General features: G+C 20.7%; 2 protein-coding genes across 2 annotated transcripts in view; one reads left to right on the top strand and one right to left on the bottom strand.

The window, feature by feature from the left end:
- Positions 1–559: 559 nt before the first annotated feature.
- LOC119595782 (epidermal retinol dehydrogenase 2-like) overlaps positions 560–20,692 on the bottom strand; it is a gene marked incomplete in the record, with an annotated part of 26,100 nt that continues 5,967 nt past the window's right edge. Inside the window, 8 exon segments of the mRNA XM_037944948.1 lie at positions 560–2,554; positions 6,822–6,947; positions 8,104–8,221; positions 8,710–8,839; positions 9,013–9,144; positions 9,301–9,408; positions 9,580–9,669; positions 9,874–10,002. Coding sequence (XP_037800876.1) covers positions 2,482–2,554; positions 6,822–6,947; positions 8,104–8,221; positions 8,710–8,839; positions 9,013–9,144; positions 9,301–9,408; positions 9,580–9,669; positions 9,874–10,002 — 906 coding nt within the window.
- Positions 18,330–20,658, top strand: LOC119595541 (epidermal retinol dehydrogenase 2-like). Its single transcript, XM_037944659.1, has 7 exons — positions 18,330–18,467; positions 18,672–18,761; positions 18,933–19,040; positions 19,198–19,329; positions 19,503–19,632; positions 20,129–20,246; positions 20,655–20,658. Exons 1-7 carry the CDS (start codon positions 18,330–18,332, stop codon positions 20,656–20,658), a joined length of 720 nt encoding a protein of 239 aa, XP_037800587.1.

Consider the following 20,692-nt stretch of genomic DNA (forward strand, 5'->3'; position numbering starts at 1 on the left):
GAAACAGGAACTGAAGCCCATTGTAGGGGATCGCCCCGTCTTGGTCCTCAGTTATCGCTTCAACTAATTTTGCATGGTCTTTTCTTCTCCTTTCCTTTTCCTGTTCTCCATCCCCTTGTTCTGTTCACTTATCCTAATCATTAAACTCATTTTTGCCATTCTTGCCACAGTACTTCTATCATAATGCTTCCTACTACCTTAATTCCTTCCCCTTCTAACAACCATTACCTTATACTATACCTCATCAGCTCCCCCTCTCTACCCTTTTCGCTACCATACCACCCTTCTAGTATTGTTTAAAACTTTACCCAAATCATTAACTTGTTCCTAACCCTTTTCACTACTCTAATTTACCATAGCGCTATATGACCCTTGATGTCATATAGCACTTCCTTACTTGGGAATTTGCCCCCAAGCCTCACACTATCCTTGTATTTTGAATATGCCATTAATAGTTAATATTATGTTGGCCATATTTATATACATTTTATCCACCTTCAGCTGAAGGTATGTATTTGGATGAAATAGAAATCTAGAAAGAAAGGTAAAAACACAGCAAATCTTTGAACAGTTTTATTGAAATTGTAATAGTTAACATATAAAAAAAAAAAAAAAAAATTCTATATCCATATTTACCTTATGAGATCATTCTTGTTTTATCCACAAAAGTAATTTCTGAATATAAAAAGCTATGTTAACAATTCATTATTAAAGGCAAATTTTGTTTTTTACACTTCCTACATTTTCCAGTTAGTATCCCCAAAGGATCCTATGAAGACATGCTCTATTATCTAAAAGATTTTATCACATTTATAAAAGTATTATGAAAATACAACTCGACCAAAAAAATGTGGCCTTAATATAAGAAAATATTCTCAACACAAGTTATTCAGTAATTTCAATAATATAACTATTTACAGGACTTCCTAAATAAAAATATTGCTATGCCTTCTGACATTTACCTCCCTTTGCCATATTTCTGGAATGTTAAGATACCAAACAATAATGAGTCACCTGATTCAGTACCAGGTAAGAATCGTTTTTAATTTAATATCTTATTCTCCTGTATATTTTTTCCAATAAAAAGCCAGAGGAATAGAAAGTACTTTATCAAACTGATCACAGCACATAAACAGAGTAAATGGAATGATACAGAATGATAGATAATTCTAATAATCACAAAATCTGAAAATGCAGAGTAAGCCTTTCCATAAGCTATCACACGGGAAAGTTTCACACTCCTAATTTGATCACAGTTGAGAGAGCAAGAAAAAGCATCTGTGCCTAAAGCTCCAATGCCTTGTATATATTATGGTTATCCATATAAGCAAATTAACAAATCCTTTTAGAATGAGTCGGGTTCTTCTCCCTTTGTATCAGCACAATTTTATCATTCAGGTTATTACACGGGAACCTTACAAAAATGTATCCCCTATTCTATGGGACTAAGCACTGACGTATCTAGATTAGCAACCTAACTATACAATCGGTGAGAATTAATGTTAAATCCTTGAGGGTCTTTCAAGTCCAAAGTAATAAAATATGAATCTGATGCCTGAGAGGTAAGAAAGACCTTTAGTAAACATGTATTTGTGAAAAGGTTAGAGTGGATGGATCAAACAAAAAAGGAAACCCTCAACTAGTAATACTAAAATCATTTTCTTATGGTAATCTTCATTCCAGTACTTTATCATATTACAGAGGAAAGAAATTTCTTGGAGGAACTTTTTCCTGTAAAACACAGCAGCAATTAGACTACAAATGAAGTGAACTAATGTGTACAAGTTCGTTATACCTTTTTCATTATTACTTTTCCTCTGATATAATCAATTTATACAAATACATACATGTTTTGTTTTTAACACAACAAAAAAGGGTGCCTGTAGGTTAATAAATAAACATAATATCAATAAAAAAACAATAATTTAAAAATTGGATTCTAATGTGACCTAAAGTGTTATCTTAACATTTTCTTTCCTTCTTTATTATAATCAACAAACTTGAGGAGTGGAAAATGGTCCTTACTCCATAAACTCTTCCATACTGTGTTATTTTTAATGACCTTGTACGGCATTTCTATACAAAGAAAGAAAGAAAACCAATATTGAATGAAGATAGTATTCATTAGCAATCAGCAGAAAGATTTCCAGCAAGAGAGATTTCCAGATCACACACAAATGGATTAAAGATTATCATAATCATCTATATTTCAGTCCCTTTTATTAATCTCTTACTCTAAAGAAAAGAAACTCACTCAAAGACACTGCCCTATTACTTATATTTATTTCATTATGAAACAACTCTTTCCAAACCAAACATGCGTATTCATAAGTACAAAGAACATGCCATACAACCTCCAGTAAACATTAACATTTATGTAAAAAAAAAAAAAAAAATTACCTGACCCCATGGGCATAATTCTACTTCAGTAACTAATGTATTAACTATCCATTTTCAACACTTGCTTCTCCGAGCAGCTAATCAGCTATCATGTTCATCCACTCCAGTATCCATGAAATCCAGGAATGCTTTCTGGACTTCTCGAGGTAACAACCTAAAATGGATTGAAAAAAGAATGAATCAAGTCATACTTTTCCTTGAGGCTTTAATGTAGGCCTGAAATTCCCATTAATATTTTTAAAAACATTTCATATATATATATATATATATATATTTACATACATTTATATACATTTATATACATTTATATACATTTATATACATATATATACATATATACATATATAAAATATATATACATATATATACATATATATGTACTATTATACATGTATATAATATATATACATATATATGTACATGTATATACATGTATATAATTATATACATATATACATATATATACATATTATATACATATATGCATATACATATTATATAGATACATATATACATAATATATCTCATATATATACATATATATATATATACATATATATAGCTACATATATATACATATTATATACACCTATTATTATACATATATACATTAACATATATATACATAATACATATATACATATATTATTATAATAATATTACATATTATCCTCTTGTATTGTGAAGATATTCATTCTCATTCATACCTTGTCTACATTTGTCATATATGAATACGGTTCATGTTATATATGTATAGTATATAATATATATCATCTAAAATAGTATATATATATATATACATATTCTGTATATTATATGCTATCTATGTGTATATGTATATATATTATATACATATATATATATATGTATACTACATATATATATGTATATACTATGTATATACAATATATAATATCTATACATATAGATATACATATATATATATATACATATTAATAACTATAATACACAATATAAATACCATATATATACACATATATTATTACATATATATTATACTTATATACATATATATACATTATTATATACTTTATATCATATATATATATAATATATGATATATTATATCATATATATACATATATATGTAATATATATATATATATATATATATTTATATACATCTATCTTGTACTATATATTATATATGTATATACCTATCATATATGTATATCCATATTATCTATGTACGTATACATCTATATCTATAATGTTATACATGTATCTACATGTGATACAGTAATATATATTTTTTACCTGTATATTGCGTTATATACTGTCTATACATATATATATATATTACCTGTTATACAGTATATATACAGTATAATACTATATATAACATGTATATACATATATATACATGTATATACATATATATATACCTGTATTTTTTAAATACATAGATATATATACCATGGTATATACATATATATAAGATTGGTTACATGTCTATACATATTATTCCATTTTATACATATATATAATATATAACTGTAGATATACAATATTATCTATATACAGGTATATACAATATGTATATACCTGTATATATATATTATGTATATACGATTGTAATATATGTTATATACATATATATATACATGTATATACATATACATGTGATATACATAATATTATGGATATCCAATGTATATTCATATATGTATATACATGTATATTATATATTTATATTCATGTATATATATAAATATATATATGTATATACACATATAATTATATGTGTATATACATATAATTATATGTGTATATACATATAATCATATGTGTATATACATATAATCATATGTGTATATCCAATATCAAATGGTGTATATACGTAATTATATGTGTAATATCCATATACTTATATTGTATATACATATTAATTATCTGTGTATATACTATAAATATATTATATATACATTAATTATTATTATATATTACATATAATTAATTGTATAATTACATATATATATGTAAGATTATACATATATATATATATATCGTCAATCTACATATATATATATCTATGACATTCTCTATGTATATAATACGTATATATATCTATATGTATATATATATTCTATACATATATTCATATACATATAGTATATATAATATATCTTAATATATATGCATATACATTATATATATATATATATATATTCTATACATATATATATATAGATATATCCTATACATATATATATAGATATATCTTTATATCTATATATATATATATATTATAATATTATATATATATATATATATTCATATACATTATATATATATATATTATTATAATATATATATATTTTCTATACAGATATAGATATAATATCTATATTCATAGATAACATATATATAGTATATATAGATAATATATATATATTCATATATATATATATAGACTATATGTATGTATATATAGATATTCTATATTATATATATATATATATATATATACATATTCAGATCATATACATATACATATAATACATATTTAATACATATACATATATATCTACTAAACATATTATATACATATACTATAGATATACCTATATATGTATACTAACATATTAGTATATATACAATATTATGTAATATAGTCCATGTATATGTTATATACACTATATTGTAAGTATATACATATATAGTGTCTATATCATTATATGTAAAATATAATCATATATATTTGTATAATATACATATATAATGTATATATATATATATATGTATTATATCATATATATGTATAGTTACATATATTGTATATATACTATATATGTAATATATACATATAATATGTATATATCATATATATGTATATATACTAGAATATGTACGATATACATATATATGTATATATACATATATATGGATATTACAATATATATGTATATATACATATATAGTTTATTACATATATCTGTATTATACATATCTATGTATATACATATATAGATCTATATATATATCTACATGTATATACATATATATATACATGTATATACATATTATATAATGTATATATAGATATGTATATACATTTAATTATGTATATACATTAATAGATATATGTATTACATGTATTATATATGTATAACACATATAATTATATGTATATACCATGATATTATATGTTATATACACATATAATCATTTGTATATACATATATATACTGTATATCATATCATGTATATCCATATATAATGTATATACATGTATACAATATATAATAATGGAAGATACATGGATACATATATTATGTATATCCATTTATATATATATATATGTCTATAACATTTAGATCTATATGTTAATATACATATAATCATAGTGTATATACATATAATCATATGTGTTATATCATATAATCATATATGTGTGATATACTATAATTATATGTATACATACATATATGATAATGTATATATACATATATATATATATATAATATATATATCCTATAATATATAATATATACATATAATATATATTTTATATATATATATATTCATAATATATATATATAATATATATATAATTTTCATAAAATATATGTATATTACATATATATGTATTATACATATATATGTATATATACATATATTGTATAATACATATATATGTATATACATATATATTATATACATATATATATATATATATATATATATATATATATATATATATTTTATATGAATATATATATATATATATATATACATATATATGTATATCATATATATGTATATATATGTATATATACATATATATATATGTATTATATGTATATTATATATATGTTAATATATATATATATATTATTGTATGTATATGTATATTTAATATACTATTTATGCATATATATATACATATATAACATATATATATACATATATATATTACATATATATATACATATATATACATATATATATACATATATATATACATATATATATACATATATATATCATATATATATACTTATATATATATCTATATATATATATATATATATATATATATATATAAGCTCTACATGGCTATTTCATAACTAACTATAGTTAGCACTGTACTGAAAATGTAAAACTCATGGTACACTACAGCAAAGTATAGAGGATATGAATTATAAAGGTTACATGAGGATAAAGTATGTGAGAGAAAACAAGCAACAGCCTCATACCGAAGTGTATAATGTATCACAGAAGCTTGAAAAGGAAGTAAGACCTCGGACTTTTCTAACTGTACAGCACTGATAATGGCTTCTGCAGCGGCCTCAGGAGTCAGCACAGGAGTTAAGGAAGGGAACCTACCAGCAGAAAGCAGAATATCGGTGGAAGGGAAGAGAAGTTATATAGTTATGCATATTATCTAAAGTTCTTACAGCATCATCTTGTGACCATAGAAGTCTTTGTCAGGAATGCATACAACTTCCTGTTCCCGAAGTATGCCACTGACAACTTGTTCAGCGCAACTCTTGGCTGTTGTTATTGGGTTGAAGGATGGAAATCTAAATGGGTCAGAGTAGTATTCATGATTAGTATCAAAGATATCAAATTTCAATTACATAAACTGGAAGTAAATAAGAAATTCATATTAAAAAATGAGAAGCATCTTTAGTTTTATTTCCCCTATGCTATGACATAAAACCATTTAGCAAAATATTAATAGATGGTTAAAAAAAAAGAAAAATTACAAATTAAGCTATATAAACCTTGGATTATGGAATTAATACCTCACAATTTATAAAGGAGAAAAATTTAACAGTTAACCATTGACATGCTGGATCACACAGGTCCGATAAAACTTAAATTCCTTCCATCCATTGGTGATGAAATGCATATTCTCATATGCAAGAAGTGCTGTCAAATACATAAACAAAAAAATATAATGTATATACAGATTTAAAAAAAAAAAAAAAAAAAAAAAAAAAATGAATATCATATCAATATGCAATATATAAAATACAAATATAAAAAAATAAATGCAAAATCAAACTTGTCATCCGTCAGATTTGCTGGTCACACTATGGTCAGATGAAAACATAATCGCTATACTGCACACCCTTGTCAACAAGAACAATATTATCAAAAATGAGTTCTCCAGAATGAAAAATTCCACTTCATAAAGGGTGCTGATGAAATCTTAGTTAAAAAAAAAAATCTTTTTTTTTTTACTCAAGATTTTTACAGTCCTTTAAAAGGAAATGCAGGATAAAGAAATTTTACCTGCTCTGATTTCAGCTTATCAGAATGCACCTTTTTTCTTGTAGACTAAAGTTACCTGGAAATTAATATATTTCATATTCTCCTGGGCTATTTTTCTGTGCAAATATTTCATGAAAATAACTAACGGTCCTTACTCTATAATAATGCAGCAATGATCCCCAGTCATGAAATTAGTCAGTATCAAATGGTTATAAATCAGATCTTAAAATGAAATATCAAAGTAACATATCACAAGTACAACAGTCTAAGTATCATGCAAATAATTTTTTGAAATCATGGAAAGTTTCCCTTCACGACATTATTTACAAATCTAAACAACGAAATAATAAAGAATGCCCTCCTCCCCCCCCCCCCCATCAAAAAAAAAGGAAAAGTAAATAGCTGAATATAGCGTGACTTCAGAATGGATTACAGCATTACAAAAACGTGAAAGCTCACCTTATACGGGGCTTCTTTGCAAGTCCGGTGTCAACAACGAAGGGATGCACACACGTGAATTTGATGTTCGGATTTCTACCTCCGTACCTCATCTCTTCCACAAGGCCATCCATTAGACCTGAGTAGTTATGAATTTTTTTTTAATTAATATAAGATCTCACTATTGTTTCTTATAGTCTTTATATATAAAAATGCATAAAAAGCAATACAAAATAAAAACAACAGCAGCAACAATAATAACAACACATATGATGATTATGATGCTGATGATAATAAACAAGATCATCATAATGATAACAATGATAATAATGATGACAGATAATGACAGATTGTGATTATGATAGTGATAGTGATAATAATAATTAATAGTAATAATTATGATAATAATATGAAAACCAACAACAACAATATATCATCATATCATTATCATTATTATTATAATTATCATTATCATTATAATTATAGTTATTTTTATCATTATCATTATTATTATTTCATTATCATTATCATTGTTATTATACTTATCATTATTGACTTTGGATAAAATTTGCAAAATGCATTTTTTCTGAGATTTTGACTTTGAACAAAACTGCATATCCCACTAACCTTTAACAGCATATTTAGAAGCACAATAAGGCACAACATTACTGGTTGCCATAAGTCCAGCAATAGAAGACATGGCGACAACATGGCCACGTCCCATGGCTATGAAAGTTGGCAGCCACTCTTTTAGCATCTGTAAGAGATTCATTGGGCGTATTCAGACAAAATCCCTAATCTTATTCGTGTCGTACCTCATAATGGAGCCAGATTACGCGGTTTACTAACTTCAGTTATTTTGGCCACTATAATTACCATTTTCACTATCTGAAATCAGTGCATACATATATATATCCTTTGGAAGCTAACCCAAAAGTGTGCAAATACGTTGACTTTGAAGATCCTCTCAATATCTTCCGGAGTGTGCTTGATAAACGGTTTACAGGGCATTATCCCCGCATTATTCACAAGAATAGTTATTTCACCAATGTTTTCACGAATCTGAAAGAAACAAAAATAACTTGGTCGTGTCAGTCATACACAGCTTGATTTTTTCACTCAAAAATGAAAACCACATTGCGTTCACCTACAATAGGCAAAAGCCTAATTGTTGCATAATAAAAACGAGAGAGTGAGAAAATAAAGATGAAAACTTACCTCATTAGACACAGTTCTCACTTCATCTCTGCTTGTCACATCACATTTATATCCATACGCAGCACCACCTTCACGGCAAATATCTGCGACAGTTTTCTGGTTGTTTGCCTGTGAGTTATGAAAGGGAAGTTACCTTTTTCCCCTTGCTAAATAAAATATTCACAGACCTATTTCATCTATAAAAATGAAACATAATGAAGCATAATCTTCTCAACACTTATCCATAACTTCTATTTACCTGAAGATGATTAAAATTCCTTCTTGCTTTAGTGAACTTACCTCATCAATGTCCAAACAGACAATTTTTGCTCCCAGACGTGCCAGTTGGAGGGATAACTCGCGCCCAATGCCATGGCCAGCTCCTGTTATCTGTCGAGAATGAACGTGCCTTTTAGGGGAAATACCAAAATCTTTAATACTAAAAATATAATTTTTAATATAGCTTTAAATACAAAGTAAAAAGTGACCACTAAGCAAAATTGAAAGTATAATGAAAGAGAATCAAGGAAATGAAGTAAACTGTGAAAATAAAGGTGAAAAGAAAAAAAAAATGTAGCACATTGTTTTACTAACCAAAACGATTTCTCCCACAACTGATTTCTCGGGAGGGGGGAAAACTAATCTCCAAGCAGCCTGCAGCGTCAGCAAATTGGCTCGGAAGACAAAATTCAGGAAATCAAACACCAGTAAAATGCACTGGTAATATTATTTATATAAGTAATTTTATATTGAAATCAATAATAATATATTTTACTATTTTAACGTTAAATCTATAATTACTATCTTATTAAAATGGAAATAAAAAAAAAAAAAGGGATATAAAATATTTTCCCATAAATACTGGTTTTACTAACTTTGTCAGGTGTATTTTGGTATATAATTATTATTTTTTTTTTTTTTTTTTTTTTTTTTTTTTTTTTTTTTTTTTTTTTTTTTTTTTTTTTTTTTTTTTTTTTTTTTTTTTTATTTTGTTGGTGTTATTTTTTTGTGTTTTATGTGTTGATGTTTGCTTTGGTTTATTTTTGTGTGTGTGCTTGTGTGTTATGTGTTTTCCCATTATTTACAATATTTATTTATTGTTAGAATATTATATATATAACAATAATAATATATTTTTTATGTATAAATTATTTTTTAAAAATTATTCTATATAATAAATTATTTTGATAATAAAATAATATTTTAATACATATTTACTTTGATATTTCTATTGTATTTTGTTTATTCATATTATATTATAGTTTAGAAATATATGTGTAATTTTTGGTGGGTTTGGTGAGTTGAAAGGGAAGTTAAATTTTTGTAAATAAATATTAAAATAATATCATTATAAATAATAAAAATAATCCTCTAATTATCTAATATATATTTACATATAAATATAAATTTCTTTTTCTTTAGTATACTTAATTTAAAAATTCATTTTAAACATTTATTCAACGTGTTATATACTTCCAAAAAATACTATTTTATTTAAATAAACTCCTTTTATGAAAATAAAAATTTTAAATATAAAGAATATAATATTTTAATAAGTTAAAATAGTATATAAAATACCAACTAAAAAAAATATATTAAAAATTATAATTATATAAAAATATATAAATATAAATTATATAAAATAAAATAATATATAATAAATATATAATTATTTAATACATATACATACAAACAGTTAAAATATTTTCTTTTATAATTAAATATATATATATATATAAAATTTAAGAAAAAAGGAATAAAAAAAATGATTATATATATTAAAAATTAAAAATTAAATTAAAATTTAAAAAATTAAAAATAAAATATATAATATATATAAAAAAATTTTAAATAAATAAAATATAATAATATAATATCATATATAATTAATATACAATTTTTCTGTTTGTTTTTTTTGTTTTTGTTTGTTTTTGTTTTATTTTGTTCATGTTTTTGTGTTTATTTTATTTATGTGTTATGTGTATTGTATTCTATTTTTTTGTTAATTTTTTTTTTTTATTGTTTGTTTGTTGTATTATATATATTATAGTATATTTTATTTTATATATTAATATATATATTATATTCATATATATATATATATATATAATATTATATATATATATTATTATATAATTAATATATATATATGATTTTATTATATATTATATATATATATAATAATTTTAAATATATATATATATATTATATATATAATATTTATATAAATTATATATAAAATTATTTTATATATACATATAATATATACCATATATATAAATATTTATTAATATATATTTATATTATAAATATATATATATTAAAACTATTACTATAGATATATATATATAATTTAATATATATTATATATTTATATTTTATTTTTATATTTAATAAGATTATATTAATATTATTATATTATTCATTATTATATAATATAATATATTATAATCTTTAAAATATTTTATATATACATATCATAATAATACAAATATTAAGTAATTAATAATATTTTATATAAATTATATATACATATATATAATTATATATAATATATATTTTTAAATATTATATTAATATTATATTTTTTTTTTTTTTTTTTACTAGTTATTTTGTATTAATTTGTTTTTTGTATTTATTATACTTTTAATTTTCCTTTTTTTTATTTGTTTATTTTATTATTAGAAATAATGGTTGTATTATATGGTATATATATTAGGTGAGTTTGTGGGGAAGGGGGGTATGAACGTTGGGTAGGTGATTTGAGTTGATGGTACGATTTATAGTTATATAAATAAATTAAAATTATTATATATTTTAAATTTTGATTAAATTATATATATATGATAAATTTTATACAATTTTTATCGTATAATAATATTTAGATATATATATTATATATATAAAATTTTAATATTATATATTATCATATTTATATACTATAATGATATTTTATTTATTAAATTATGTATAGTATATAATGTATTATTTGATGATTTGGTATATTATGGTATTATTAATGTTATTTTAGTATATATTTTTTATGTATTATAAATGATGTTGTATATAGTTAGATATCTTAGTATTTTAGAATGGTTTGATATATAATTATATTAATAAATTATTATTTATTATATAAAATAAATATATATATTATATTAGTTATATTAAAATATTATTATTAAATATATATAAATATATATTATAATAAATATATAATAATATATATGATATTATAATATATATAATATATAAATTTTAAAAAATATATTATATATTTTAATAATATATATATAATATAGAATATATATATTATATATATATTTTAATAATATGTATATTTTATATATAATGTATAAATATAAAATATATAAATAAAAATAATATAAATATTATATATATATAATATTATATATATATATTATATATATATATATAAATATAATATTTTTTATAAATATTATATATAGATTTTAATAATATATAATAATATGGATATAGCTAAATATTTATAGGATATATATATATAATAAAATATTTTATTATATATATAGAGGAAATATATAGGGAAAAATTTATAGAAATAAATATTATATATAATATATAAGATATATGATATTAATATAGATATTGTATATAGATTATTAATATTTATATAGAATTTTATGATAGTATATAATATATTATGTATATTATTATATATAATTCTAATATAATTATTAAAATTATGGATATTATGAAATTTTTAAATATTATTATACACTATATATATAATGTTATTATATATCTAATAATTATATAAAGATAATATATATTATATAAAAATATAGTAACAATTATTATGTATATAATACATAAAATACTATATATAAATATAAATAAGGATTTCATGTTTATTTATTATTCATATATAACATACATTACCTAATATTAATATATTATACCATTTAATAAATATTTATATTGATATATTAACTTATAATTTCTTTAAAACATATAATAAATAAATATACATTTATATATATTAATATATTATTAAATATAATCTAATTATATAAATTACATCAAATTCAGTATAGATAGAATATATTTAAAATTCTATTTTAATATAATAATATTATAATATAAAAAATTATTATATTTTTATAATAATCAAATTAAAATATAATAATGTGATATTTCTAAAAATTAAAATAAAATTAATTATATGTTGACCCCGTAATATAATTATTATCAGTTGATATTTTGGGATTAATATTATTATTTATAAAGGGGTTTAATTTTAAAATACTCAATATATAATATAAATAATATTTCTTTATATATATTAAAAAAGGGGTAATTTTATATAATATATAATTATTAATTTAAATTATATTTATTATTAAATCCAATATATATTAAAAATTTATAATAATATATATAGTATTATTGTATAAAATATAATATCTTAATATTATACATATATAAATATACATATAATAATATATATATTAATTATATAATGATTTTATTTATATATATATATATATATATATATATAAATTATATATGAATATATATATAAATATATTTTTAATATATATATAAGATATATAATTATATATATATATATATATAAATGATATAATATATATAATATATATATATATTATATTTTATATATGTATACCATATTTCTTATTATATTATAGTATCATCTCCAATTACTTTAAATAATTTTATAATATATTATATATACAATATATTTCAATATGAAAAATTATATACCCCAACCTATATAATATGTTAAAAATTAAATTATATATTAATATGATATCATATTTATATATTAATATATTTATATATTAAATTTATATATTTATAACATACATAATTAATAATTAATACAATATATAAATATATTCCCTGATATAATTATTCCCCAATATAGCTATGTATAATTACTATATTTATACTTATATTTATTAAATATTATTAATTATATAAATAACTAATTATTAATTTAATAATTAATATTATATATATATTATAGTAATAAATTTTTTAAAATATAAATCTATACCTATTCTACAAATTTATTTAATAATTTTTACTAATTTTTAATATAACAAATACCTCATATAATTTAATAAATGATATTTATTCCCCCCATTATTCCAAAAATTTAATATTAAATAATTATTATATATTATTTTAGATTAATATAATAATTTTATATACCTAATGTATATATATATATTTCCATATAATATATAATATTTTATTATTATATATTTATATTATTATTCATAAAATCCTATATTAGTATATATTTATATTATTATATTACAATATTTTCTAATACTTAAATTATATTATAAAATTATATAATATAAAATATAATTATATTTAATAAATATATATATAATAATATATATAATATATTATAAAATAAAATATTTATATATATTTATTAAATTTACTATATATATAAAATTTAAATTATATATAAAAATATATAATATATATAATATAAATATATAATATATAAAATTTCATTTTTAATACATATCATTTATCTATTATACCATTATGTATTGTATATATAGATTATATGTTATAATATGATATAAAGGGTTATGTATATATGTATTCTGTATATTATATTATATTTTCATTTATATGTTATAAAAAATTATATAAAATAAAATATTATAAATATAGATTAATATATATATGTATATTTTTTATATCTATAATATTTATGATATATAAAAAAAAATAATGATTTTAATTTTATAATATATAGTATATTATTTTATATGTATATTGATATGTATATGTATATACAAGTATATATACTAAAATATATGTATATATATATATTTATATATATATTGTAAATTTTTAAATAATAAGATTTATAAATCTAATTTTATATTGTTTTTAAAATTATCATTTTATAATTTTAAACAAATATTTTAATTGATAAATAAAATATATAAAAATAATATTTTTGAAAAATGGGATAAAGTATATTAAATATAAAATAAAATAAATTAATATAATAAATGAACTTTTATAATATTTAATATAATTTAATAATTTATATATTATTTTATATATATATATTTTTATATATATTTATAATATTTTATATATATTATATATAATATTATATATAATTATATATATAAAATAATAATATTATATAATACTATAAGTTTATATTTTTAATTATATTATATAATTTTTTAAGAAAATTATATATATATATATCAATATTTTAATTTTAAATATAATTATATTTTATATATATTATTTTTTATATTTATATAAAAAAAAAATATATATATGTTTATAAATATATATGTATATGTATTTACTATTATATTATATGGATAATATATAATTATATATATAAAATATATATATATTTTTTATATATATATATATAGAAGATAGTTTTACAAGATTAATATATAATATATAGTATATATAGGGTAACTTTAGAAGATAAATAATTGATAATTAGTTAATAATATTTTAGTAAAATATGATAAATATTATAATTATAAAGATATAGATATATAATATCTTAGATAAATAATAGATAATAATTAATAAAATAAAATAATACCTTAAAAATAATAAAATAAAATAAAAATAATATATGATAATTATAATATAATATTAAATTATATTTTATATATATACAAATTTTTAATATAAATTTATATATATATATAATATATAATTATATATATATATTATATATATATATATATTATATATAATATAAAATTTATATATATATATAATATTCTAAAATATTTTATATTAATATTATATATATAATAAAAATAAATAATTAAAAATAAAAATAATAATAATTAAATAAATAATAATATATATATATATATATATATATAAAATATAATATATAATTTATAATAATATATTTATAATATATATTATAGATATTTATATATATAAAATTTTAATATAATTAATTTTAAAATTTATATATATTTATATATATATATATATATATATAAAATATATAAATAATTTATATTATATATATATATATTTATAATATAATATATATATAATATATATTATAAATAATCTATATTTTATAAATATAATATATTTAAATAATAATTTATATATAAAAATATATTTTAATATATAATATATATGTATTATTATATATAAATATATATAATATAATATATATAATATATATATAATATATATACTATTTTATATATTATTATTATTAATATGTATATATTGTATATAAATTATATATATATATAATAATATTATATATTATAGAAAAATAGATATATAATAATAATATTATATTAAATATATGATATATATGAATATGGGTAATATATAATAAAAAATAATAAAAGATATATAGTTATATAATAATATATAATAATATAAAATAAGATAAAATTTCCCCCATTAAATAATATAATATAAATAATAAATATAGATAAATATATAAGTATATAATATATTATATATAAAAAAATAATAAAAAATATAACATATATATTAAATAATATATACGATTAATATAAAATATAATATATATATATATAAAAATAAGATAATAATATATATTAAAATAAAAAATAAAAAATAAAATAAAAGAGATAAATTATAAATAACAAAATATAAATATATAATTAAATATATAATATATAAATAATAAATCATATAATAAACAAATATATATTAAAATCCATATATTAATATATAATATATAAAATAAATATATATATATAATATATAATTAAAATATATCTATACTAAATCAACCAAAAAATATTATTCTCATATAATACTTATATATATATAATATATTAACTATATGTAATATATATCCATACACATAATTAAGACAATAAAACCACTCACTCACCCATCAGTGCACACCCCACACACACACACACACCACACACCCCAACACACACCACCACACACACACACCCAACACACATACACATACACCTACAACTTTAACCATACACACACACACACAACCAAAACCACACACACACCACACAACCCCCCCACACACACACACACACACACACACACACACACACACACACACACACACCAGACACATGTATATACACATGTATGTTTATGAATATTTGTGTGTATAGGTCATTATTTGTATAATTACTTAATATTTGTACCTTTAATTGCTTCACAATAAACTTTGGCCAGTGATCAGATAAGAAGTTTGAGTGTACCATAATCACTAAAGATAAGATAATTCATTAAACAGGTATATGATGAGTAACAACTATTTAATTTGGAGAATCCGGTTAACTGTGTATGTATATGTATATATATAAATATATATATATATATATATATATATATATATATATATATATATATATATATTGTTGTTGTTGTTGTTTTTAATGCAGCAGTGCTTTAGGCCGTTTTATACTTCCTGGGTATATTTGAAACTGTTGTACATGTTTCCATACAGAGGGTCTATTTTCAAAATCATGATGTGATTTTGGAACGAAACCCCTGATAATTTTAAAGTGCTGTGGATTAGAACTCAAGAGATTAGTCATGTATAGATTGAGATATTCAGTAGGTGTGTGAGGATGGTTTTACGAGTGAGGTTATGAGGATATTGATCTGTGTGCAATTCACACACACACACACAAACACACACACACACACACACACACACACACACACACACACACACACACACACATATGCACACACACACACACATAGCACACAAAACACACACACCACCACACACACACATGCACACACACACACACACACACAGGCACACACACCCCACACACATGCACACACCCCACACAACACACATGCACAACCACACAAAACATGCACACACACACACAACACAGCACACACACACACACACACACACACACACTTATGAATATCATGCATGAGCCTCATTTATTTATTTATTTATTATTATTATTATTATTATTTATTTATTTATTTTTTTTCAGAAAATGATTGGAATAATAATGATAGTATACCAGTGCATTTTACTGGTGTTTGATTTCCTGAATTTTGTCTTCCGAGCCAATTTGCTGACGCTGCAGGCTGCTTGGAGATTAGTTTTCCCCCCTCCCGAGAAATCAGTTGTGGGAGAAATCGTTTTGGTTAGTAAAACAATGTGCTACATTTTTTTTTTCTTTTCACCTTTATTTTCACAGTTTACTTCATTTCCTTGATTCTCTTTCATTATACTTTCAATTTTGCTTAGTGGTCAATTTTTACTTTGTATTTAAAGCTATATTAAAAATTATATTTTTAATATTAAAGATTTTGGTATTTCCCCTAAAAGGCACGTTCATTCTCGACAGATAACAGGAGCTGGCCATGGCATTGGGCGCGAGTTATCCCTCCAACTGGCACGTCTGGGAGCAAAAATTGTCTGTTTGGACATTGATGAGGTAAGTTCACTAAAGCAAGAAGGAATTTTAATCATCTTCAGGTAAATAGAAGTTATGGATAAATGTTGAGAAGATTATGCTTCATTATGTTTCATTTTTATAGATGAAAAAGGTCTGTGAATATTTTATTTAGCAAGGGGAAAAAGGTAACTTCCCTTTCATAACTCACAGGCAAACAACCAGAAAACTGTCGCAGATATTTGCCGTGAAGGCGGTGCTGCGTATGGATATAAATGTGATGTGACAAGCAGAGATGAAGTGAGAACTGTGTCTAATGAGGTAAGTTTTTCTCCTTTATTTTCTCACTCTCTCGTTTTTATTATGCAACAATTAGGCTTTTGCCTATTGTAGGTGAACGCAATGTGGTTTTCATTTTTGAGTGAAAAAATCAAGCTGTGTATGACTGACACGACCAAGTTATTTTTGTTTCTTTCAGATTCGTGAAAACATTGGTGAAATAACTATTCTTGTGAATAATGCGGGGATAATGCCCTGTAAACCGTTTATCAAGCACACTCCGGAAGATATTGAGAGGATCTTCAAAGTCAACGTATTTGCACACTTTTGGGTTAGCTTCCAAAGGATATATATATGTATGCACTGATTTCAGATAGTGAAAATGGTAATTATAGTGGCCAAAATAACTGAAGTTAGTAAACCGCGTAATCTGGCTCCATTATGAGGTACGACACGAATAAGATTAGGGATTTTGTCTGAATACGCCCAATGAATCTCTTACAGATGCTAAAAGAGTGGCTGCCAACTTTCATAGCCATGGGACGTGGCCATGTTGTCGCCATGTCTTCTATTGCTGGACTTATGGCAACCAGTAATGTTGTGCCTTATTGTGCTTCTAAATATGCTGTTAAAGGTTAGTGGGATATGCAGTTTTGTTCAAAGTCAAAATCTCAGAAAAAATGCATTTTGCAAATTTTATCCAAAGTCAATAATGATAAGTATAATAACAATGATAATGATAATGAAATAATAATAATGATAATGATAAAAATAACTATAATTATAATGGTAATGATAATTATAATAATAATGATAATGATAATGATATGATGATATATTGTTGTTGTTGGTTTTCATATTATTATTATCATAATTATTACTTTTAATTATTATCACTATCACTATCATAATCACAATCTGTCATTATTTGTCATCATTATTATCATTGTTATGATTATGATGATCTTGTTTATTATCATCAGCATCATAATCATCATATGTGTTATTATTATTGTTGTTGCTGTTGTTTTTATTTTGTATTGCTTTTTATACATTTTTATATATAAAGACTATAAAAAACAATAGCGAGATCTTATATTAATTAAAAAAATAAATTCATAACTACTCAGGTCTAATGGATGGCCTTGTGGAAGAGATGAGGTACGGAGGTCGAAATCCGAACATCAAATTCACGTGTGTGCATCCCTTCGTTGTTGACACCGGACTTGCAAAGAAGCCCCGTATAAGGTGAGCTTTCACGTTTTTGTAATGCTGTAATCCATTCTGAAGTCACGCTATATTCAGCTATTTACTTTTCCTCTTTTTTTTTTTTTTTTTTGATGGGGGGGGGGAGGGCATTCTTTATTATTTCGTTTAGATTTGTAAATAATGTCGTGAAGGGAAAATTTCCATGATTTCAAAAAATTATTTGCATGATACTTAGACTGTTGTACTTGTGATATGTTACTTTGATATTTCATTTTAAGATCTGATTTATAACCATTTGATACTGACTAATTTCATGACTGGGGATCATTGCTGCATTATTATAGAGTAAGGACCGTTAGTTATTTTCATGAAATATTTGCACAGAAAAATAGCCCAGGAGAATTGAAATTAAATTTGGAATTATGAAAAATATTTTAACTGATCCAGGTAAACTTTATCCCCACAAAGGACTTGAAATGGAAAAA

This window comes from Penaeus monodon, chromosome 36, assembly GCF_015228065.2.
Source record: "Penaeus monodon isolate SGIC_2016 chromosome 36, NSTDA_Pmon_1, whole genome shotgun sequence".
NCBI lineage: Eukaryota > Metazoa > Arthropoda > Malacostraca > Decapoda > Penaeidae > Penaeus > Penaeus monodon.

Excerpts from the sequence above, each read along its gene's own strand:
- LOC119595541 (XM_037944659.1), top strand. The coding sequence starts at position 18,330 with ATGATAGTATACCAGTGCATTTTACTGGTGTTTGATTTCCTGAATTTT. Across the intron at positions 18,468-18,671 it reads TTGTGGGAGAAATCGTTTTG|ATAACAGGAGCTGGCCATGG; the intron begins GTTAGTAAAACA and ends CATTCTCGACAG. Across the intron at positions 19,330-19,502 it reads ACGTATTTGCACACTTTTGG|ATGCTAAAAGAGTGGCTGCC; the intron begins GTTAGCTTCCAA and ends AATCTCTTACAG.